The sequence below is a fragment of the Triturus cristatus genome, chromosome 3_2 (genome assembly GCF_964204655.1).
Source record: "Triturus cristatus chromosome 3_2, aTriCri1.1, whole genome shotgun sequence".
NCBI lineage: Eukaryota > Metazoa > Chordata > Amphibia > Caudata > Salamandridae > Triturus > Triturus cristatus.
Genome location: NC_140584.1, coordinates 72125164 through 72151000, shown reverse-complemented (window position 1 = coordinate 72151000; position 25837 = coordinate 72125164). Strand labels below are relative to the sequence as shown.

Below are 25837 nucleotides of genomic sequence, written 5' to 3'. Positions count from 1 at the left end.
GGTCTCTTTTGCGCAGGCACTCAAAAGAAGGAGAAGACCTCAGCCCACGTGCACTGTGCATATAGCAGAATCTGAAGTCAGCGCCGTGATTGACACTGGCGCGTCAGTGAATGTCATGGGAGTTCAGCAGTATAACAAATTGAGACCTAAACTGGAACTCAGGCCCTCAAAAACAAAAATCTTCGCATACGGGAGTGACACACCCCTACTCCTCAAGGGCAAGAGGACCGTACCCATACGGTCCGAAGAGAACGAGATCCTCACGGATGTCCATGTGATAAATCCACAGGCGGATACCCTGCTAAGCAGCCACGCACCAGAAGACCACGGACTGGTGACGTTCGCGAGGAGTGTACAAGCGGACCAAACGAAGGACCTGCTCAACCAATTTGCAAACGTATCTGAGGGCCTAGAACGGATCAAGAAAAGCCCCATCAAGCTGCACATAGACCCTTCGGCTGCCCCGACAGCCCTGAGACACCGAAGGATCCCTTTCCACCTCAGGCCGCTAGTGGAACTGGAGCTACAAAAGCTAGAAGATCAAGGGGTCATAGAGAAAGTGTCTGGGCCCACACCATGGGTATCCCCCATGGTGATCGCGGAAAAACCCCGCCTGCCAGGAAACATCAGGCTGTGCATAGACATGCGCCTTCCCAACAAGGCCATCCGGCGCGAACGCCACATCACACCAACGATGGATGATATTGTGGCTGACCACAACGGCGCCCGGTGTTTTTCTACGTTGGATCTTAATGCTGCCTACCACCAGCTGGTGCTGGCGAAGCAAAGCAGATACATTACTATGTTCAGTACCCACCTGGGCCTATGGAGGTACAAGCGCCTCAACTTCGGCATCTTGTCAGCGGCCGAGATCTTCCAAGATACCATAAAAGAGATCCTGACGGGATTGCCAGGGATACTGAACATAAGTGACGACATACTCATCCACTCAAGGACAGCAGAGGAGCATTACAAACAACTGAGAGCCACCCTGAAGCGACTCCAGGAACATGGGGTCACCCTCCACAAGGTGAAATGCCTGCTGTTCCAAAGTTAAATACAATTCTTCAGATACACCTTCAACCAGGAAGGGATCCAAGTAGATCCGCAGAAGTCTCAGCCCATCGAGGATGCCCCGGCCCCCCTGACTGTGTTGGAAGTGCAGAGCTTCCTGGGGATGGCCACATACTGTGGCAGGTTTAATTCCGACCTGGCTACCATCGCGTAGCCCCTCCGAAACCTTACACGCACTGATGCCACGTGGCAGTGGGGAACTCCAGAAGAGACAGCGTTTCAGATAGTCAAGAGCGCTCTCCTCGACCATACCAAGCTGGTGTACTTCGACCCGGCCAAGCCAAGGGAGAGACTTGTGGATGCCAGTCCCGTAGGCCTCGGGCCATTCTTACACAAGAGCAGGAGCCAGGAAGATGGGCCGCCCTAGCCTACGCCAGGAAGGCACTGTCCCCCACGGAAAGGCTTTATGTGCATATTGAGAGAGAGGCCCTAGCAATCCGATGGGAGTGCCACCATTTCCACCTGTATGTATGTGGTCAACCATTCCGGGTCGTCACGGATCACCACCCATTGGTGCCCCTGTTCAAAGGGTCAGCACCACACCTGCCACCACGAATTGAGAGGTGGGCCATCAGACTCCCAACAGTATGAGATGGAATTGGTGTACTGGCCTGGTGCCAAGAACCCCACCGATTTCCTCTCGCGGCATCCAAGCCTGCAAAAGAGCGAGGAGGAAGAAAAGGACGCTGAAACATTAGAAGCACATCTGAACATGATCTCCACTATCACCTGTCCGAGGGCCCTAACACTGGAAGAGGTAGCCACAGTTGCAGAAGAGTATCCTGTTATTACCAAGGTCTGCACAGACATCCAAGGGGGGCACTGGCACAATTTCTTGCACTCTGCCAACGTCTGGTCAGGCCCGGAGAAGGAGAGGCTTGTGCAGATGTGGCGGATCAGAGACGAGCTGAGCGTAACCCAGGGCCAGATCCGGCTGAGAGGGGCCCAGATTGTCATCCCCGTAAAGCTACAATACCAGGCTACCCAATTGGCTCATGGAGGTCACCAAGGCGTGGAGAAGATGAAAGCTTGCATGAGGGAGAAAGTCTGGTTTCCAGGACTGGAGACCCAAGTTGAGGAGACCGTGAGAAAGTGTCCTGCTTGTCAGGTGACAAGTGCCGCGGAGAGACCTGCACCTTTTCACATAAAGGAACATGGGAAAATCCTGTGGGACAAAGTGAGCATGGACTTCGGGAGCTTCCCCGATGGCTGAACAACCTTTGCCCTCATCGACAGCTACTCCAAATATCCTATCGTGGAAGTTGTCAACTCCACCGCCTTTTCCCAAGTCGCCCCAGTGCTTGAGAAGGTGTTCGCAATGTTCAGATGCCCCAGTGAAATCAAAAGTGTCAATGGGCCCCTGTTCCAAGGCAACAAGTTCCAGGAGTTCATGCAACAGCACGGAATACGACACCGGCGCATCACCCAACAATGGCCCCATGCCAACGGGGAGAACTAAAGATTTATGAGGACTCTCAAGAAAGCCATCCGTATTGCCGTGGCAGAGAATACAGACCCTGAAAGACACCTACAAATGTTCCTCCGGGAGTACCGGAGCACCCCTCACAGCAACACCCACCAAGCTTCATGGTCGCTCATGTTCAATGGCGCTCGCCGTGACACCCTCCCCACCTGCCCCGGGTGGTCACCCCCCCTTCGACGAGGAAGGCGCCACATGGCGGAGAGAGAAACAGAACCTAACGGCTAGCCAAACACGGAGAGCGACAACCCGCAATATGTAGCAAGGCGACACCGTCATATTAAGGGACAGGAGACAAGGAGGAAAATTCCGGACCCGGTTCGAACCAGGTCAGTGGGTGGTGGTCAGCATGAAAGGAACGATGATAACAGCAGAGAAAGAAGGGGAAACCGTGACACGCAACATCTCATGGTTCAAAAGCGTTCCAGCCTCCCCCACCGAGGAACGAGTCGATGAAGACCCCAGTGCATGGGAACAAAGTGAGCCACAGCAAGAAGACCCCCAGGGGAGTCCGCTGGTGAGACCACCGTCCATCACACCACATGCAGTGGCGACAGGAGAACCCCCATAAACAGCCGCAGCACCCCGTGAGCCTGAGTCTCCTCTCAGCACCCGGAGTGGACACCCCAGGTATAGACTGAGGGGAAACCCTTGCCCGATCACATGTCTAAGAGACTTTGCCTGCCAAGTAGGTGAGCGGCGGGACCTGAGGGGAAGGACACGTTACTCCCACAATGCTACTCTGACAAGAGTGCAGACCTGTGACCATACACAAGACACTGCCGTCCTTTTTTACCTGCATACCTAGCTGAAAAATGTTAACTTCCAGACACAAAACTGGGATTTAAGGAAATTCTGAATTCCTTTTCTTGAAGCAAACAAACAAGAGAAATTCGTGAAACAATAATTCTCTGGAAGCGTCGCAAGAAATTGTAGCTCCCTCCGACCCTCTGCGCAACCACATGCCATGCAGTCATCAAGAAAGATCTCAAAGCTCTTCTCTTTGGAACATACTTGGTTAAATTCCTTATGCTCCCACTAGCTTTTGAATGTGTGCTTTACTTTTTCCATAGTGGTAGCTCAATTGTAATCCAACATTGATTATTTGGGAACTGCAATGATGTACAGCTTTTCTCCAAATTACTCTCAATGCGAGTTTGCGTCTCTAATGTACTCCTCTGTGATTGTTTGCTAACTGTTCTCTTGTTAAACTCCCAGATGCTTCCAGGCCATGTTCGCACTATATGATATCTCTGAAATAAAATAATAATACAATAATGGCGAGTTTGCGGCAACTGGTCAGCACCAGTGCTATCACCATTGAAGCGCCTTGAGGTCATGCACTCTGTGCGCTATGCCCCACTCTGTTTCTCCTTGTCCGTCTGAGTCACTTACTCTCTGGTACTTGTAAACTAACTATATAAACCAATAAATAAGCATTAGTCTGAGCCTGAAAAGCGTGCCTGAATGGTTATATTTATTTGACATATTGCATTTGCATAGCTCTTTCTGCCTGACGTATGAGTCAAACTCACAGCAAATACAGGAATTAAAAGCAGTGCTGTGTGGTGTGGGTTGAGGGCATCTCCTTGCAGCTTCAAAGGGGCTCTTGTACTCTATTTCGAACAGCCCCCCCCCCCTCGTCGTCCCCCCCCCCCCCGAAGTTTGGGTCTAGTTGCGCCCCTGCCCTGAACTCCCCTCTGGTGCAAAGGCAGGTGTCGCCCTCCTCAAAAGAGGAGAGGGGCTTGTTTTTCTCTCCCAAACAACTTTTGAGTGGAGGAAACATCTGCTGCAGCTGGGTTACTGCAGTTCGTTGACCCCACATGGGCTAGGCGAGGCGGGGACAGCAAGGAAATGCACGGGATTGGTCAGTGCACTTGCCCGTCAGGGTTCGATCACCTCGGATATTTACAGAGGGTGGGGAGCTGGGCCGATAGGAGAGCAGGGGAGAAGGGTGTGTCCGTGGCGCCCCTCCCCTGCAGGCGTCTCGAAGGCACGGGGATCTTCAGCACTAAAAACTCAAGAAAGTCACTGCTGACAAACAAAGGCGTTAAGGTCTGTGATGAGAGAGAACCGGTTCGTGGTGTCAAACCACTGACGGGGCGAGACGCCCCTGCGAGGGCAGAGGAGTCCGGTGCTTGCTTGCGCGTGGGACCGCACTTGTGTGCCCAGGACTTCGGAAGAGTGCGTGGGGCACTGGGGGACAGTGTGCCTCCCTGGAAGAGGAGCGCAGCCCCGTGCATGAGATGAGAGGTGCCAAACAGATCTGCACTCGGGAGAGAAACGCTAAGTTTAACCGCACAGTCCTAAAATATTAGAGGGACAGTTGTTTGAGGGTGCCACGCCTCTGATCACGAAGGCTGGCGAGTACCGAACCGGTGCACTGGTGGTCGGAGGTTTCTTGGGAGCCTGAAACTGTAATTCGATGGGAGTCATGGGATCTGGACAACGAGAGCTCTGAACGTGCCGAGCCGTGATCTCCAGTTAGGAGAAGGACTAGACACGATCGGAGTCCAGAGGTTTTGCAGAAACCGTGGGAGAGAGCTATTGGAAGCTTCTGTGCTCCTGAAATTCTGAGACTGGAGGCGAATTCTCAGCTACCGATACCACAGAGTGATCAAGGGGCTGTGATCCCGAATCTCTTGACTTGGATAGGGATCAAGAGCTTCTGGGATCGCGGATCACTTGAATTCGGGAGCAGCAATCTATTGGGACCTTGAGCCCCCTGCCTGGAATAAGGTTTTGCAAATCCAGACTTCCCCAGCAATAGCAGTAAGAGTTTTGGGAACCTGCACCTGGACTGTTGGGGTCTGACGTGTGCTTGCACATCACACTGTCAGTGTCCGGGCACGTCTGGTCTGTAGACATTTCCTAGAAGGACTGAGTGCTTTAACCAGCTATCCCAGGAGACATGTCTGCAAATCCCTGGAAATAACCTGTCCGACTGACTGTGCTTTCTGAGGGCACTGCCAGCCAGCATTGTACTCCAGAAGCTAAGAGTGTTCCTCTCTGGCACCCGCTGAGGATAGGAGCCCCCCATGAGAGCACCCCCTGCGCTCAGGACACTGACTCTCACAGTGGAAGGAGGAGCTTCCATCGGGTGATCTTAAAAGCACCTCTGCAGGTGGGCAGAGAATTCACCCTCTGGTACAGCAGAGGCGTGTCCTCAAGTGGCCACATTAAATTGACCAGGGTGTTTTTTTTAGAGGTTTTATGTATTGGTTGCCTTGTGAGGTAGACAGAAACATTGACCTTGTTGGATCCTGAGGAAAGAGGCGGACTATGCCACGCAGGACCCAGACTGCACTAGGCATGGCAGAGCCTGGAGAGGTCTGGACGCTCTTCCAGCAGCAGGAAGAGCAGGCGGCCCTGCTGTGGTACCTGGAGAGGCTACAGAACACCCCCCAGGAGTATGACACCTGGAGCAGCCCAGAGTCTGAGGACATCCCAGCGGTGAGTCGAGTGGAAAGAATGCTAATTGACCATGGTCTCTTACCCTACCTCTTTCGATCCATTCCTCTGCTTACATCCTGGTTCCCTCTGTGCCCCCATCACCTCCCACATTTCATCTGTGTCCACAGGTCTCCAGTTATTACTTAGACAGCAGTATTACCTAAGACATTATTACACAAACACCTACAGTAAGAATATCTTCTCAAATGATACTGACATGTAATGAATAACTCCACCCAAAAATGGCAAAATGTATAGCAGAGGCCAATCCCACTTCAAAAGCTTGGCTTCAAATATACCAAGTTTAGATTTGTAATGAGTAAAATTAATCTGGAAGTAGACTGAGGGCCCATTTCAAGTGGACTGGAAAATGGCCTTGTACTTCACCTCACACCCACCTCCGCCTGCACAGCATCGATAACTCCAGGACAGAATTACTGCCTCAGACTTAATGGGGAATGAATCTGCAGGAATGTAAATATTACATGTAGGTAGATTAACTCTTACTTGTTTCATATAAAAAATGCATTTGACGTTTTTTGTGGTAATTGACCCAGTACCTGTCCTCATTCCCTCCCTACCCTCACTGCCTCCTCCACCCCTCCAGTCTTGTATTCTGTGATGGGCCAATGCCATGTGTAACCCTTCTTCCCCTTTTGCCGGCCACCACACCCTTGCAGCCCTGTCTTCCTATTTGTGCCCTTTTCACCGCAGTAACCCGTCCTCTGAATACCTCCTCTGATGCTGTTTATATCTGGACCACATCTCCCCCTCCCTCCACCAACCGCTTCACCTCAGACTTAGCTCTCCTATTTCTTTCCCTCATCATCTGTTGGCTCTCTCCTCCATACCATATTTTATCTCTGCAGCTCGCTTCTATTCCTGATTTGCCTTTCTTGCTTCCACCCATCCCCATCTGCAAACAGTCCTTTCTGCTTGAACCTGCCCTTTCTCTCTGTTGCCTGAAACACTAACTCCCTCCCTTCCATAAACTGGGCTGATCAGGCCTTTTGGGAACTTCTTCCTTTGGACTGCACGCTAGAGGGTAGTTTTAGGGCTAGATGAACTGCTATGAGGCAGCCCGAAAGTGCCACCACATTTTATTGGGGTCTACAAGCACACACATATTTTGGGCAATATATAATTCCACAGATTTATATCTGATGGTATGACATTTGGCACCAGGGTCAGCATTTACTCAGTAGGGCAACCTGTGTTAGATATGCACTGCATGTTATGAGATACGAATGTTTGCTTTCTATGCATCAAGTTTTTATGTGTGTGTATCTGGACAACATTCTTTTTATTGGCACTGTGTAATTTTCTGCTCTGGAGACATAGGGATCCTGGGTACTAAGGCAGACAATGAGTAACTGAAATACTTCATTAAATTTCATGACATTTTCGCATACCTTGCAGCTTTTCCCCCAATGCAGTGGACAAATTGTGTTGTAATATACACCAGGTCTTCCATTTTTTTTAAAATTGCGCCCCAAACACACTGGAGAGAGGCAGGTTAGTGCAATACGCTGCGTCACTCATTGTGATGTGTTGATTGTATGGCATTTTCACTATGTCAGGATTTGGTTCCCAGTCAGGTCCCGGCCATAACCTCCTTACCGACTGCCCACAACTCCTTGTTCCCTGCTGTCCGCAACCCCAGACTCTCCTGAACTCCTTTCAGAAGACTGTACCATTGCTTGCGTGCCCAAAAGGTTATTTCACCTGCTAGTGTTAGAGGCAAGAGATACCTTTCTACCATATTGCACCAGCTTTCTTAGACTCCAGGTGAATTTTAGTAGCAGAGGACAGCTTGAGATCATTTTGTGCTCCATTTTTTCAGCGGTGCAACGTATCTGCATCCAGTTCTGCTTCCGCCTGTAATAAACAAGTGATAACCAGTGAACTTCCGGTTCCTGAGAGATACTATGTTGGCATTGTTAAGGAAGTGTTTGTGTCCCTTGAATTTAAGGAACCTCTTGTCATCATGAGGCAAAGGGGATCTAAAAATTCGTACAAGATATACACAGGAGGGCAAAAACATGCCCTGGACGGCCCTGAGGAGTGCCCTGCAATAATATTTTTTTGTGGGCAATGTTTTGCGATCTTGACCACTTCGGCTAGCGCCAAAGATCCTTGAACCCCTTGCCTCCTGCAAAAGTTTACCTACCCAGACATTGGTTTGAAAGTGCACACCACCGCACCTCTTTCCTACCAATTTTCTTTCTTGTTCTCTTTGCCCTCTCCATTATCTTTCCCACATTTCTACCCTCCCATATCCGTTGTCCCTCTGACCCCCACTGGGCTTTCTCTCACATCACTCAGGTTCCCTTCTCTGGTTCCCTCCCCTCTTATATTGGTTGCTCTGGTTTCAGATGCTCATTTTAGGTCGAGCCTGAGCCAGCACGTATGCGCTGCTCTGGAGATCTGCTGTAGTGGAGTAGGGAATAGAAGTCCCGCCCACTGTTCGTCCATATTTACCATAGGCTTGTGTCATTGCCTGTCCTAAATGCTGACTTCTGATTCGTAAATAGGCTTGTTAGTCCCACCTTAGTACCGTCTCCTCTTCATTTGTCACCTCCCATGGCAACGGGCCCTTTTACTTCGGTGTTACATGATACGTGTTATTTAGACAATGAGCACTTCTTACTGCACACACGATGGGCTTTGGTACCTTCTTTACCACCTGCCCTCCCTCTGTTGTCCATGCCTTCTTTACCCCCCCACCCTCCCTCCCGTTGTCGTGCCTTCTTCCCCCCCTCTCTACCTCCTGTTGTCCATGACCTCTCCCCTCCTTCTTCCCTGCCGTTGTTCGTGGGTTTGCCTGCATAAAAGACTCTTTTGGGAATAACAGACACTAATCATTAGTTGTAATTCCTCCAAGTTCAAAATGTCGGCGCCACTAGATATTAACCGGCTAAGCATTCCATAGGAAGACCGTTGCGTGCGGGAAATGGAAACTGTCTCCCTCGGGATAATGTAGGTCACCGGTTAGAACAGTAAATGTGGCAAGAAAAATAGAAAGTCTTGTTTTAATGCTTGTCACAACTTAGAAATGTACAAACTCAGCCATTGCTACAATCAATTTCTTAAAACTCACTCCACCGCCATCAAAGTCAAAGCACTCCTCTTCCAATATGGCCGACTCCCACTATGATCCAGATGGTCTTCTATGATACTAGCTATTGTAGTCCTACTTCTGTGGTACTGTTTCTAATAGTGTTTTCGAACCTTTAGTGATTCTGGTCCGAGTCTCACCACAAATGCCGCTGCCGCTTAGCCTGAGCTCTTACCACAGAGGGCATAAAGTAGGGTTGCCGAGGTACAGCTTTCTGGTTAACTGTTTTTTTTTGTTGCAGATTTATATAGCGTGAACTTGACCCGAAGGTATTGAAGCGTTTTATATGAGCACCAGTTACGTTACACAAGGACACATTAATTAGGTCAAGCCTGAGCCAGCGCGCATGTGCTGCTCTTGCGATCTGCTGTAGTGGAGTAGGGAATACAAGCCCCGCCCACTCACTGCCCAGTTTTGCCATTGGCTTGTGTTATTGTCATTACCCCCCTCCCTCCCACCCGTTGTCCGTGATGCCTCTACCATTTGCAATAGGTCTCGCGTTTACGCAAGTTTGAGCTATTGGCATTGTACATGACTATGCATTTTATTTATGTTTTGGGTTTTAAAAGATAAATAAAATGGATTGTCATTTACAATGCCAATAGCTTAAACTCGCGTAAATGCAAGACCTATTGCATTACAAATGCTTGTTTTTTTTTAATTGAGTTTTTTCTTTATAAAGGAAGCATACAAACAACAGTCACCGCGCACAAAAGACAATAGATCCAACAGTCTACTTAAAGCTTTAATGTGCACCATGCAGCCAGAACTAATGGGGGGGGGGGAAAGGGGGGAAATGCTAGTGTCCTGTTTCATACCCATGTATGTCACTAAAGAGGACCATATATCTTTGGACCGGGAATGGACTGGTATCCGCTTCCAATAAGCGTTTAGCTGTTCTTGGCAGAAAGCAACATATCGGAGTCACTTGTCCCTCCGGGGCACCAGATGCCTACCCAGTACATCTCTACCCTGCGCTTGGCTAGCAGCAGCATCGCAGTCAGCTCGCACACCTCCATGCAGGGCCTCCTTGACATAACCAGGCAGCGCAACTCTCGGTGAGCGCTTGGGTGCAGGCCCTGTGATTTTCATTATATCTTCAAAAACTGCGGACCAGAAGTGCTGTACTCCGGGGTTGTCCCATTCTAAATACAAGAAGCCGGTGCTAGCCGATATCGGACCCATCCTGTGCATTCTCTCAGATGTGCGATACAATCTGTGGAGGTATTTAAAATGGGCTAAACGCAGCCTGTAGTTATGGGCGAGAGCTCCCGATTGGGTGCAGCAATACTTCCATCGCTCCTCACTAATGGTGATGTTTAGGTCAGCAAACCATGTTTGGAGTGCGTTTTAAGATGCTCCTTGGTCTCTTGAATCTGTATTCTACCAGAATATAATATTTTAAAAAGTGGCCTACAAAATATGGTAGTCAGACTATGAACGAGCACAATATCCCGCAGGGTAAATATATTAAAGTAAGTATAGATACTTTTACTATTCTTCACTCCAGTTAGATGTACCTTGATGTCATATATAGCTTCAATGTTTTGGGGATATGAATGGCAAACATTTACTTACCTATATGAACTTGCCTTCATGATATTGTGGTAGTCAGCATATTTTCATGATCTTTGTACGAAAACATTTTTTTTACACAATATTCAAATATACAACCCTCAAGGCAGTGCCTTGTTATGTTCTACTTTGTGGGCTAATTGTGTCTAGTTCTGAAGTATACAGCGATGGTCTTCCCAAGGATTGGACGACTCGCCAGCAGAGAAAATAAACATTGGCAAAGCACTATATGTCTTGCTCTGGGACCTGTGGGCTTTTCCAGTTCTTTTTGGTGACAATGCAAAGCATTAAAAAAAATATTTTTGCTGAAGATTTGATGCATCAGGTAAAAAGAAATAATGAAAAATGGCACAACAATGCTGTTGCGTCATTTCATGGGTTAATGCATGTATGAAGGTATATGCTCATCTAAGCATCATCATGCAAATGCTTGCATGCTTCCCTACACAAACACACACTTACCATAGGATGCTGGTCCTATTGTTTTAAATTTACAGACTCAACCCAGTTCAGTAAATTAAAAAAATTGAAATCCTAGTAAATCCATATAGCTTTTTTGTAATGCTGAAAGACATCCGCAATTTGCTACCGCACCTTCCACAAATAATAAAAAAATTAAGAAAGGCCTGGCGAGATTACGGTGGAGTGGGTGGTGAGAAGCAATGTCGAGTGGTTGAGGGAATAAAACATAAATCTGCTTAGGGGATGAGGGTAAAAGCAGCTCACAAGGAAGAGAACTACACTGTGGTGAGAGGTGGAGCACATGACTGAGTGAGCAAAAGTGAGTGCAGGGGGTTGAGTTGGAAGTGCACAAACGAGATCAAGCAGCACACGTGAGAGAAAGAAAAAATGGAGCACGGAGGGTATTGGGCAGAAGAAAAAGCACAAGAGGGAGAGAACTGGAAAACACATGCACTCTTGCGGAATGCTTAGTAAAAAAGAAAACAAGCATTTGCAATGCAATAGGTCTCGCATTTACTCGAGTTTGAGCTATTGACATTGCAAATGACAATGCCTTTTATTTGTTTTTAAAACTTAAATAAAAGGCATTCATTTGCAATGTCAATAGCTCAAACTGTCGTAAATGCGAGACCTATTGCATTGCAAATGCTTGTTTAAGACCTGATGACGGTTTCTCGGCCTCCTCCAGTTGCACCCCACGCTGTTTTAGCCACGCTGGTTGCTTTCATTCCCAGCCCTGCCCCAGCTCCAGGAAACAAAACTTTACTTTTTGTTCCTGGAGCAGCCAGGAAAGCGAAACCGCTGTTGGGCCTGGATTGAGTATATTAAACAACAAGAGGGTCCCTGATGTACGAATATGAGAAGAGGGAAGCAGGGAAGGGAAACACAATATGAACAAAAACCTCTTCTCAAAAAATGGTCAAGCTACGGGGAATATCTCCACAATCAATATACAACAACAACCATGTACCACAGAAATGGATTTATAATTCACAGTTTTATTAATCAAAAAGTTTAAGCATTATTTATATGTCATTATTTTTATATTCATATTTTTTTTCCTTTTTATACATTTGCAAACACAAATTTGGTCATGTGTTGATTGGCTAAAAGAGGGGAATCAAAATACAAGTGTGAGACACAAACTCAACATTTAAAGTGAGCACAAATTGCATATTACATAACAAAACACATAAACAATACAAAACATTCTATGCAACAAAGAGTCACTTATAAAAACATATAATGATACGTTTAAATTTATTAAACAATTAGCTTTCTTTACATTTCTTATCATTGGGCTGTATTGGCTTTTCACTGGTGCTGTAGGCTCCTTCATAGATTATATTTAGCTGTGTGCATTGTATTTATTAGGTTATTTTACAACATGTTTTCCTTGTTTCCACAGAATGTTTAAACAAGTACTAATACATACCCGCTAAGCAATTGTTTAATAAATTTCCCGTCTGAACAAGACCTTGGAATAAGTTGGGAATTAAATTGACACGAACCCCCAAAGGATTATTGCGCCCTGACGAAGGAACTGTGGGTCTTTTGATCCTTCTCCGAAACGCGCGTCGGCGCTTCTTTCTGCTCCAATTGTCATCCTTTGTGGCGACATCTCTATTTTATGTGTATATATTAGGAGTGTATCATTATATGTTTTTATAAGTGACTCTTTGTTGCATAGAATGTTTTGTATTGTTTATGTGTTTTGTTATGTAATATGCAATTTGTGCTCACTTTAAATGTTGAGTTTGTGTCTCACACTTGTATTTTGATTCCCCTCTTTTAGCCAATCAACACATGACCAAATTTGTGTTTGCAAATGTATAAAAAGGAAAAAAAATATGAATATAAAAATAATGACATATAAATAATGCTTAAACTTTTTGATTAATAAAACTGTGAATTATAAATCCATTTCTGTGGTACATGGTTGTTGTTGTATATTGATTGTGGAGATATTCCCCGTAGCTTGACCATTTTTTGAGAAGAGGTTTTTGTTCATATTGGGCCTGGATTGAGGCCAGAGGCCCTGCATTCTGCTTGCTCGCACGTCAGGGGCCTCTCTCTCTCTGTCATCCAGAAGCCCCCAGGTTAGCATCCTGTGATTCTGGGAAATTCACTTCATCTGAATGTGTCCGTCTGCAATGCAACTGGTTCTCATGTAAAGCGCTATGACTACCTTGGGGTCGAGTTCGCGCTATATATAAAACTGCAAAAAAAAAAAAGACTGTGTCACAACTGACTACAAGCCCACTAGAAAAAAACTTTACTAGGCTATTATGCGGCTCGCAATAAAACTGTGTTTTCCCTGGTTCTTATGAGTGTATTCCGGAGACCTGTTTGAAACAACCTATTTTTTTCATATGAATTGTGTGTTTAACAGGTCACTTTAAACTCATCACAACACACAACACTCTTGAGTCTTGCTTAATCTTAAATTTGACCTACGTTTTCGAATTTCCGTGCCACAGCGCTTGTGACGTCATTGTTTGGTTACTATATTGGTGTTGAGGGTCAGGTGGTCTTAGGGTTGTTCGCTCTACAAACCCTGAGTAAGGTCGCCCAATGTAGTTTTGTGATTGTACGTTTCGCCCTCGTGGTCAAGATGTCGTGCGCTGGTGCCAAGGAATCTAAGGAGCAAAACACGATCTGTTTCCAGGTGACTTGAAAATAACGAAATAAAAAGGCTTCCTTCTTTGATATTTTTTCAAAGTAGGGTTTTGTAAGAATGTCTTCCTTCGCTCCTCCCAAAGCTCACTAGCCCCACCGCTCATTCCATCAGCAAGAAACGGGAAACCTTATACAAATATCAAACTCCCCCACCCACTAGAGGTCAAACATTGTACAACTTCCTGTGTTCACCTTTCTTCCCCTAACGTTTGCCTCTCAGTTTTGGCTTTAATGTCATTAGAACCTTCGTGGTTCTGTAAAAACGAGACCTGTGAAGAGATATAGCAGCAATAAAAAATATATATAAAAAAAGCCTTACGCTAACAGACTTTTCAGACTTACTATTGCACATTGGAATAGAAATCAGGTTGACGCCTCCGGCGCTAGCTCCAGCAGCTCGCAGCCAGTCCTTGTGTGAGTAGGGAGGTCACGGTGGCAGCTCTTATTTCACGTTCTACCCTCCGCCACCTCGGAAACCGGCTAGCCCTCGCAGGCTGTGCGGCGCTCAATATTGGAAAGTGTGACGCCTTTCCCGTGCTTTGCTCCCCATCTCATTTCCCACGCCATGCCCTTCTCCTCTCTCCCCCTCCCGTTACTCGTCAAAGACCCCCAGGCAGCAGATGCCGGGCTAGTCAGGGGAGGGGGCGGCGGTACTTTACCTGAAGCAAACACCATAGTCTGCGCAGGACGCCTGGGCTGAGGCAGACAGTCAGGAACAAGCGCTGCCATGATGTTTTCGTTTGGCTTTTTCTGCGGTGGCCTCGCCTGCTAAAAGGTTTCTTATCTTTATGGGGCCATGTGTTTGGCCCCATAAAGATAAGAAACCTTTTACTTCAGAAGGAAAGCAGGCGAGGCCGTCCAAGTGGGACGGTAGAAAAAGCCAAGCAAAAACGTCACACATACCTCTTTCCCAATGGCCGGCCGCCGTTTTGCATAAACGGTGACGCCGGCCAATGGGAAAGAGGGACGGGGCTTAATGCCCCTTACAGAATATACCCACATCTCATTAAATCTCGCCAGCGAGACTGCGCATGCGCGCAGCCTACGCCAGGCGAGACCTAAAAAGTAGTTACTTAAAATTGAGAAGTGGAAGAATACAAGTCAGCCAATCAAAAGGATGGTAAATAGACTATGATCCTTGGGATGAGCATTCAGAAGAAGGGACAAATAAAGCCATTGAATAAGAAGCAAGCAAAGAAGAATGACAGTAAAGCTGTAAGCCCACAAAAATTCTTGGTATGACAAAATTAGATCTTTTGCAAACAGGCACCTTGTGTTATCTGGTAGGTGAGTCCTAAAAATTAACAATTTATTTCTGTTGGAAGATAAAACAACAGAGCTGGAAATCTATTCATCTGGGTGGTCTCTGCAGCCGTCAATCTATACAACTGACTTGCAGTAAGAGGTATGCTCACACATGGCCGTGCTTGACCTCCCCCTCCAATTGAAAATTTAGACTAAAAAGTATAGATAGCAGAAATATAAACTTCAAAAATATCAACTGTGCATAAAATGGCTTTCTAATTTTTTTTATATGCAGGTAAAATTCACTACCAAGCACTTCACCTCTGGTTGTGTTTGAACAGTGATTAATCCATTCATATAGGAAGTTAAAACAAGACTTCATTTGGTAGAGTAGTATTTATGTATGTTTTATCTTTTGTCCGTCTGTAAGTTGAGTTTTTATATCCCTTTTTCGAGATGGAAACTGGCTGCATCAGACTACTAGGTGCTGTACGTTTCTGCATTTTTCATATTCACTGTCGCTTATTGCCAATAGTCTACTGCATGGATTTTCACAGTTCTAATTCAACTTTTAATTTTTTTTTGTTTGAAGGTAAGTGCATTGATGAAAGAACAGCTATTGAAATTGTTTTGTTTCAAATAAGCACATTAATCAGGGCAGTAATTGGAATTAGTGCTTCTATTCTGAATACTTCACGTATCAAATTTACGGACAATTTTTCCTATAGTAATTTCCTGCACAAGCAGTGGTTGTTGGAGGTGTGATGCTGCCCCACAGTCAATAGTTGGTAGTGTGACTGGAAGTTTATCCTTCCCACTCTGCTCTTAGGTGTGCAGCCATAACCACTTTCAGTTTGGATCTTTGCAGCACAGGCCATACCCAGGTATTTTGACTTTGACATACCCCAAAGTCATTTATTGGGGGTGTGACTCTGGCCCAGTAAGTTAGTGGATCTTGGGCAATGCGCACAGTTAGTTATTGGGTGGGAAACAACCTTTACAATGCAATCATTACATCACACTACATTTACAACGCACTCACTACAATGCAACATCTTTTACACCGCATGCCATTACAACGAAGCCATTACATCGCATGTCACTGCATCGCATGTCATTACAACGCATGTCACTACAAAGCATGCCATTACAACGCAATATAAGGTAAGTAATGGGGGATAGTAAGTTTTACCCCTACACTATCCAACACTTACCCTACTGCACTCACTGGAGTGGGAATAGTAATTTTTACCCCTACACTATCCAACACTTACCCTACTGTTGCACTTACTGGAGTGGGAATAGCAATTGTTACCCCTACACTGTCCAACACTTACCCTACTGTTGCACTCACTGGAGTGGGAATAGTAATTTTTACCCCTACACTATCCAACACTTACCCTACTGTTGCACTCACTGGAGTGGGATTAGTAATTTTTACCCCTACACTATCCAACACTTACCCTACTGTTGCCCTAGAAGTAATATACATTGTAATTGTATGTGTTGTAAATGTAGTTTCTAAAAATGCGTTGTGATGGCATGCAATGTAAAATCATGCGGTGTAATGGATGTTGCAATGTAAAAACTGCGTCGTAAAGGCATCCGTTGTAAATGTTTGCGTTGTAACGTCATACATTCGTTATTGGGTATGTAACACTTCCCCCAGTCAGTCACTTAGTGCATGACCCCCTTCCCCACAATTAGTTCTGATGTATTGTCCTGACCACCATGAGGTACTGGTTGCATGATGCTGATCACAGTTTATTTTTATTAGATGTTCTTAGCTTCCCACATTCAGGTATGTTATATGTGGCACTGCCCAGATGCAGATATTGGGTTTTTGACCCTGGCTACAGTCCGGATTTGGTAGGAGGACCCCACCCTCGTAAGGTATTGGTTATGTTTTCGCACATGCATCCAGTATTTGGGTGTGTGAATGCTCCCGCACTTTGTTTTTGCGTGTGGCACCAAGCCCAGATTTTTTTTGTGTGTGGAGTACTTCCAAAGTTGTGTGCTGTGCATATTGCACAATAGTTACTAGCCATGTGGCACTCGTCAGCGTCCTTTATAGGTGTGTGATACACTAGCCATTGCCATTTATTAGGCCTGTAAACTGCCCAGAGCCATTTATTGGAAATGTGTCTCCTTCCGGAGACAAATATTTGATATGTGGAAATAAGCACCGTCATCTGCTGGGTTTATGACGAAACCTGCCATAACTTAGGGGGTATGTGGCTCTACTAACAGCATTTTGGACTGTGACCACCCCATCTCTCAACTATATTGGGTACTTCCCCTCCCAAGTTAGGTGAATGGCTCAGCCTACATTCAAGTATTTTTTTTCTTTTGTTGTGTTTTATTTAGCGCGAACTAGACAGAGGTATCAGAGGCTTTACATGAGCATCAATTACGTTACAGACGGACACATACATTTGTGTTAGGCACAGGAGATTAACTGATTTGCCCAGAATCACAGAATGTTGAGCGTTCCTGACGAGACTCGAACCCGGTTCCCTATCTCCGAGTTTGACCTCCCTAGCCGTTAGTCCACATCCTCTCTCCAAATACCCCAGGTATTTGATGTTTGCTCAGATAAACAGTTGGACTTTGCATGTTGCTCCATCCAGAATTAACTTGTATGCATAACTTTACCCTCAGGTATTTTGTGTATGCCCCCACACCCGCTCAATAATTATGTGTTTGAAAAAAACGAGTTACATTTTTGCCATTCACACTGTGTGTGTGTGTGTGTGTGTGTCTGTCTGTCTGTCTGTCTGTCTTCCACCGACCCCACAGCCAGTGGTCGTGCACCTTCACTAATCATGAATTTTGGGCATGTGCCATACAACCAATGGGTGTGATTCCCTCCAAAACAGGATTATCAAGGGGGAGGAGAAAAGGGATTAATCAATCCAAGGTGTATGAAGTTTCTCCTGCCATCTCCTAGTTTCTTCAATATGTGAATTCATAAAAAGTGCTATGGGAGTGAGCTATAAAAACAGGAAGTTATTTTTTCCTGGCTTACGTCAGTTTCCGTCTTCCTGCTCAGACTATACCAGATATCTGTATATTGAACTACAGCTCAGTCTATCAGTGTATCCATCTTTAAGACTATTTTGATGAAGTTCAGATGTACATCCTGAAAGGGATACTTTAGTCCCTAGCAAGAATGAGCTATATGTGGTGAAACAAGAGGACCACATGCAAAGTCCAACTGTTTACCTGAGCCAACATCTAATGGATGTAGGCTGGGTCATTCACCTAACTTGGTTGGGGAAGTACACAATATAGCTGAGTGTTGGGATGGTCACTATCCAAAACAAAAGTTTAAGCCAGTTGATCAAAAATGTAGGAATTTATTTGCGTCGTAACTGAAAGGAGGTTTGATTCATCTTTCAATGTTGGTAAAAGACTATTTAATTGAGCTCCGAAAGGTCTTCCACCTCATCTAGCTTGCTTGATTTAAGGACTGCAAACAGAGGCTGAGCGAAAAATGTGATTCATTTGTGGTGTTTCATGGATTTCGTGAGGAAGAAATGTCTTGAATTATAGTAGATTAGGCATAAAACATCGAGGTATAAAGAAGATCCTTTACTTCACTTCGAAAGATTGAAATTAGTCTGTATTGGGGCCAAATCAATGTTCTTAAGACCAACAACTATCAAGCAACCTGGATACAGATCTGAATATCTTCTAATTTATATAACTTGATGGAACGCCCCAAAGATACAGAATTTCACAAACCAATACATAATTTATTCAGTCAGTGGTAAAATCTTCTGGGCAAAGCATAAGAAAAAAAGAATCCTACCAAGAATCTTTAAATAATTAAAAACGTTTATAGAACCAGATGAAATCTGCTTCATCGGAGTCAGTTCGCTTTCAACCATCCCTCTCGGATGTCGCAGTGCACTTGTTGCGGTGCAACATGATCCCACAGAGCTTAGGGCAGAGGCTACTACCCGAAACACTGGACTTGTTGTGGATAAGTGAAAGCTACATCATAAAGGAGCTGATTATAAGGCAGTTTTAGTTCTTCCACCACGTGATGACATCAAGATCTCTTGGGAGGCCATCATTAGGGGAGCCAGCCCCCCCCTCACCCGAACTTAGGGCTACGCTGATATTCTTCATATACATGAAGAATAAACGCTAGTCCAAATCTGTTCCTAGAGGTAGGCGTTAAAGAGGAAGGGACGCTAACGACTATGCAGTAGATGGGCCATTATCAGTTGAGGGTGACCTGCTGACATCCACTCATATCATGTTCTCTAGTGTTGGCGTACCTTTGCCAAACAGAGAGTTACATTTTTAGAGACCTGGCTAATATTGAATCACCTCATAGATAAATCAATATTTCTAACCTATGACCAGAAGAGCGACGACACTGGGTGACAGCTCACTTAGTTTGTGAGCCAGTGTACCCATGTTTGTTTAGTTGAGAGGGTAGAGCATTGCCGCTCCCTACCCCCCCCCCCCCCCGTACTGCCCATGAATTCTCTTACACAGCTCCAGTTTACATTGCATGCATCAGTGCTGTTCAGTCTCGATCCAGAAGCGAGGGACATGTTCCAGATTTTCAGAATATCCCCTTGGGATACATTTAAAAAAAATGGATTTAAACAGAACGTATTTACATATTTAGTGGTATTCCCCAAAAATCTGGCACGGGTTCTGCCCTCCTTCCTTACATTTGACACCCCTGGCCTTCAGTGTCTCTCCTATATGCAGTCCTTGTACTATTAAACAACTGCCCCTCTTTCGGGGGAACACTATTCCATGCAGTCTCACAATGGTACACTAAAATATTTGCAGATTTCAGAGGTTTCCAGCTGAGGTCAAAGGTGGGTTGGATACAAGGCAGTTCCATGGGATAGATTCTGACAATGTTTTATTATTTTTAGTTTTATATAGCGCGAACCAGACCCCAAGGTATCCGAGTGCTTTACATGAGCACAAGTTGCCTTATAGACCAACTCATATATTTTTGTAAGGCATGGGGAGATTATGTGATTTGCTCAGAATCGCAGGATGTTGAGCGTCCCTGCCAAGACTCGAACCCGGTTCCCCATCTTCGAGGACGACCGACCTAGCCATTAGGCCACATGCTCATGTAAATGAGTTGCATTTAAATTAATTGTGTGCAACGTTTGCCTCATGGGGATAATCTGAAAGACAGGAATGGATCTGGACTTCTGCTTTATACTCCTGATTGACTTAATTACTTTGAATTTAAAAACAAAAAGCTGCACTCCACTGACAAACCTGAGAATGCTTTGTTTTAGTTGTTGCAAAGTGTTGTGTAATTTTCTTTGTGCCATGGTAGCTCTTGAATAACATTACGCCGAAAAGAATTAACTGCAGCCCATGTAGGTCCTTGAGACCATGTTCAGTACTTTGAGTCGATGGGATGCCATTGGTAGTATGGGCGATCAGAAGAGCTCCTATAGTACTTGCTGGATAGTATGCAACAGTGTTGGCCTTTGAAGTCGGTAGAACTCAAGCGCTGTGTCACCGTTCACCTTATTCCACAATGGTACACTTCTCTAGTACACAAGTGATGTGGCATGTATCTTTGAATAGAGCAGCCTACACCTTGATGATGCGACACTGCAGTAGAACTTGCACCTTCTTCTCCGCGTTAAACAGCTGCATCGCACAAGTGATGTGGTATGTCATCCAAACTGAGCGAGCCACTAAGTACAATGAACTTGCAGTCCTCTAATGCGTTAGTTTTCTATGGGTGGCTGTGGTGTGGTACTGGATTAGAATACAAGAGGGAAGTGATACTGTCTCCCTATGCAGGTTCGCTTGGGATGCGAGTATCGTGGGTGGCTGTGACCCAGATCAGGTGCCAGAATGGATTATAATACAAAGGGGGTTTATAATATAGGTTTTTTCCTACCCTTGTTTCTATTTTGAGTATTTTCTTTTCTGAAAGTGGCCTTTCCTGTGTAAAAATTGGTTGTGAGATATCCTCCTGAGTTGCTGGAGAGGTGTATCATACAGTTAGTTCGTGCAGAGAGTGGGCGTGTATTCACCATGACTGGAAAAGTAGAACTTCCAGGGTCGGTAGTTGCTATGTTAAAGGCCTCCATGAAAGGAGAGTGTGGGTGTTATTCCCCATCTCAGTTTACTTTGTGAGAAGAACTTTAGTTGTCTTTTCCTACGAGAGAGGATTCCCTTGTGTTGTGTTCCTCTTTGGCAAATGGTAGAAGTTCCTTATTGCTTGAAGCTAGAGCCCAAAGATCTAAATTCTTATGCCAACGTTACTTGTGGGTAACGTTTTAATCGCTTTTCATTAAGTGCTGGCAGAGGGTAGGTCTTCTGTTGTGAACAAGTTGGCAGAGCACTTGGTTCATTTGGGAATCCACCCAGCACAGGCTTTTCACCTATACAGCGAGCACGGTGCAGAGTCAAACATCTGCTTGCTGTTCACTTTTTGCGGACCTTGCCCGGTGGACAGAATTATACCGAACTATTTGGGTCAACTACAAATATTTATTTTAACTACTTTTGGTATTAGTGTCGGTATCTCAAATTTCCAATTTTCTAACAAAGGGAATTGTTTTAAAACTAAAGCACTTTAAATCTTCCAAAGAAAATACAACTCCCTAATGCAGTTGAAATTCAGAGCACTCAGAAGGTTTGACCCCAGAGGGGAACACAAGCAGCCTGTCCTGCTCTCCAAGTTGGCGTCACAAAATGAACTGTAATGATCCACCAGTTTTGGCGATGAGTTTCGAGACACCATAAAAGGATGCAACATACTAAGTACATGGATTCTTTGATAACCAGGACTAACGGTGCCTGCTTTTCAGTGAAATGTGTGCAGCTGAAAATAGTACATCTGGCTTATAAAGTGACTGTCATAAATCTATAAAGGGGAAAAAAACAGTTGCACTGTTGCCCACTATCCTGCTGGTATTTTGAGAGCTCTTCATGTCTCCCCTACTACCAAAGACTTCCCATCGACTCAAAGTACTGAAGATGGTCTCAATGAAGAACCTACGTGGACCGTATCCAATTATTTTCGGCTTAATGTTACGCAAGAGTAAGCAGGGCACAAAGAAAATGACCCAACACTTTGCAAGCCATTAAAATAAAGCATTCTCTAGTTTACCAGTGGAGTAGTGAATAAACAGGGGTGTAGAACAGGCGGTCCAGATCCATTCCAGTCTTTCAGAATATCCACATAAGGCTATCTAGGACTGCCACTGATGGACACGTGATCCTTCTTCAGTGACAAATGGCTTTCTACCTGTACCCTTATTATGTATGGCACAGCCTACCTGCTCCTTCCGGGAAGAGGTCTGTTCAGTTCCTTATAACTTGGGACTTTGGCAGTGGTTAATTTCTGCTGTTGGTAGGCATTAGCAGCTTTTTTTGGGGATGTTGAAGGAATGGGTTACACCGGGAAACAGCCTTTACAACGCGCCTCGAACCACGCTGTGCATTTACAACGTGGTCCGAACCCCAAATGCGTCAGTGCAACACATTCTTTTACCACGCAAGTTGATACAATGACTTGGCTCAGGGTAAGCATTGTTGGACTGATGTTGGACAGCACTGTCCCTAAGGTAAGTTGTTGTAAAGACTTGCGGGGTAAAGGAATGCGTTGTAAAGACGCATTCGCAGTTAGGACTGCATTGTAAATGGATGCATGGTGAATACATGCGTGGTTCAAACATACAACCGGTTTCAACTAACAGTTTTGTAAATTGAGTTAATTATTAATCATTCATTTGACAACTGAACAACTGTAGTATATGGGTGCTGATCAGTCATGGACGTTTGTGACACCAGCCACGTCAATGGACAGGGCAGAATTTGCACTGGGCTATTCCCTTCTAAGACCATTTTTGGCCCAGCACTTTTTTTTTATTTTAACAAATTAAGCACCGATGGCCTACAGGATGCCTGGGACATGTATGATGGGCGCCTATATTGAATGTTAAGCATGTATGGGTTTACTTTGTAGTTAGCGGACTAGAGTGTGTTGGAGTCTATTGGAATCCATTTGCATGTGCTGCACGTCATGGTGCTCTCCATTGTGCAGGACTGGAGTTTTTCTTTAGTCATGCCAATCAAATCATACTCATTTCCAGTTCTGCGCCTGAAATTAGCGTGCCCAGATGGTGAGAACAATAGCCTGTCCATTCCCCTTCAATGTGGCCGTGTTTCCCTTGCCAGAGATAAATCCAGCCTCACCCTTTCCTACCTGTGACCAGCAGACGTCTATGAATTTAGCTCTGCGGACATGCCAATTATGCAAGAGCGCCACCTTACTAGCTTTTCTTGTTAATGCGATATTGCAGTTTTCAAGCAGTAGTCAACACTCCCTTATTCTACCCAGAAGCCTTTGGAGTACTGCTCCTTTTGATGCCCTTTGTGAGTGCTTCTTATTTGTGGGTGTTCTTGCTAACAGAAAATCTTAGCCGCATCTGATGGTTTTCAAGTTAAAGTAAATTGTCTTCAGTTTATAGCCCAATTGATGCAGTGCTCTGGACTCCAACATACCAAACTTGGCACCCCAGCTGGGCACCCGTGCACATACATTGGTTCATCTTCTCCCACTCCAAGTATCCCGTAGAAGAACCTAACTCATTACCAAGGACAGGATTCCCTTGTTTCTGTTGTGAGTTTTGGGGTATTAAAGAGTGTGTACATTTCTCCAATTCCTGCAAATAAAATTACTGCCATTGACTCAGAGACAGGTCGTGCTACTATTTTAGCATTGTCTCTTCCTGCCTTCCACCTTTTACCCATTGATTAGAACCAACAACAAAAATGTTTTTGATAGTCAAATATGGCCCCATATCTTTAACTTATTGACCTGGCTCTCTGGTCCAGAGAGTGGTAGACACTTCTGTTTTTTATTATAAATCAGGTTTTAAGTGTACCGTTTTTTATGTACTTACTTGACATTCAATTTATTCACTCCTGTTTCGTGTGTTAATCTTTATTCTGAGTTTTAAACTCCCTCCAAATCCCGAAGTAATCATTGACTGTATGATCTTACTACCATGAAAGCTTCAAGTGCCTATAGGCTGTGTTTGGCCGCCTCCACTAGCGTGCAGCAGTATTGTGACCTGGGACATCGGTGCTAAACCTACTTGTCCACAGCGATATGCCCAGTAACGTCTGACTGTCCCATTACCCAAGAAAAGATCTCACATCTTCTCTGTTGTGGCCCCCTATCCCAGTCAGTACGGTTAGCCCTCTTCGGTGATCACCAGGCTCATCCAGCTCTGATCCGTTTCCTCTTTGGGCTCTGAAAAAAGCACTGAGTCCTCACCCGAGCCCAGCGCTCAGCCAGCACAGCACCATGCACGATCATTGTGCAGCATCCGTCTGCATCCTGTATGGTCCTCCTTCCCATGAGGGACGTGTATTTCTTCACTGTGGCCCATCCTTGCACAAGTCTCCAGAGGTCTCCTTCTGCAGCAGTGTTGTAACCTGGCCTCTCATAGTTTGCCTCATCCCATTTTTGATCGCTCACCCCTATGTTTCAGGCTTTCCTGCTATTCATGTTCATTTAGCTTCATGCCCTACTTCAAGTACTGGATTAATCTTTGCCTTGACTTATTGTAAATGTAGTTATGATAAGTTGCAAATGTTGTTCCACTTGAGATCCAAACCAGAGCTCTTGTCCCCTGGCAGTGATTCTTTTAGTTAAGGCTATGACTGTGCCTCGTATGTTCTATCTGTGTTTGTTTCATCTGTCTCACCCCCTATATTTCTTCAGGTGTTAAGTCCAACGTACAAGCAACGGAACGAAGACTTTCGGAAGCTCTTCAAGCAGCTCCCAGACACTGAGCGCCTCATTGTGGGTGAGTCCATTGCGTACCTCCTGATTACGTTGAGATGTTTACATTTTAATGTGAAAGGATCACATGAGCAGGAGTGAGAACCTCTGTCGATGAGAAGTTTATCTCCTGTGTAGTTGAAGTCATTGAAACAAAGTACGTCTTTTGTGCTGCTGATCATGAAGTCTGTTCTGGCATTCTCAAAATGCCAGCATCCATGAAACAGGTTAAGGCTTCCCGCAGGGCACTCTGCCAATAAACAAAATTGCCAGCCAACACGTGTCTTGTACCAACTGTTTCCATTCAAAAGGTAGACGTCCCCTGTGGTTTTCCTGTTAATGGTGTATTAAATATCATAGTTCCATGTCTCAGTCCGTGCCTGGTCCTGTCCATCGGATACGAGGGTGATGGAAGTTGTATGATAGGACCCATTGCCCCCATGTCTGCGGTATTTTCTGCATGTGCCCTGGGATACCGATAGCTACCTGTAACACAGTGACCTTTATCAGTGAAGTTTGCCAGCCTGAAGCTGGCTTGTACCAACATCCAAATAGAAAGGCGCATATTTGCTGCGTTCTTCCTTGGACATAGCAAGGAATGTTCTATGATGAGTAGTCCGACTTATCATATGTACATTGTTTTCCCGCTGCAATTGGGATACTGCTAGCTTCTAGTGATAATATAACTTATTCTCTCTAAGGTGCAATATTTATGCCACCTTTTTGAAAGCTTGTTTAAATCAGCTGGTGGAAAGTGAAAGATTTTTAAGCTCATCTGGTGCAGAACTATTCACCAGCATTTAGTGACCATTGGCCATGCAAAATGTTCCAGCTGATATAGCACCTCTTTATAATGGTGACAGCACCTTCACAAATGCAGATTTGAAATATATGTTGCAGCAGCATGACTTGCTCAAGTAACTTTTGTAAACACCTGAAA

General features: G+C 45.2%; 1 protein-coding gene across 6 annotated transcripts in view; it reads left to right on the top strand.

The window, feature by feature from the left end:
- Nucleotides 1-25837, top strand: part of GRAMD1B (GRAM domain containing 1B) — a 950052-nt gene that overhangs the window by 778487 nt on the left and 145728 nt on the right. For all 6 annotated transcript variants that reach the window (XM_085647254.1, XM_085647256.1, XM_085647255.1 and 3 more), the window contains one exon: nucleotides 24838-24922. In XM_085647254.1, coding sequence (XP_085503380.1) covers nucleotides 24838-24922 — 85 coding nt within the window. The remainder of the gene's footprint in view (nucleotides 1-24837; nucleotides 24923-25837) is intronic.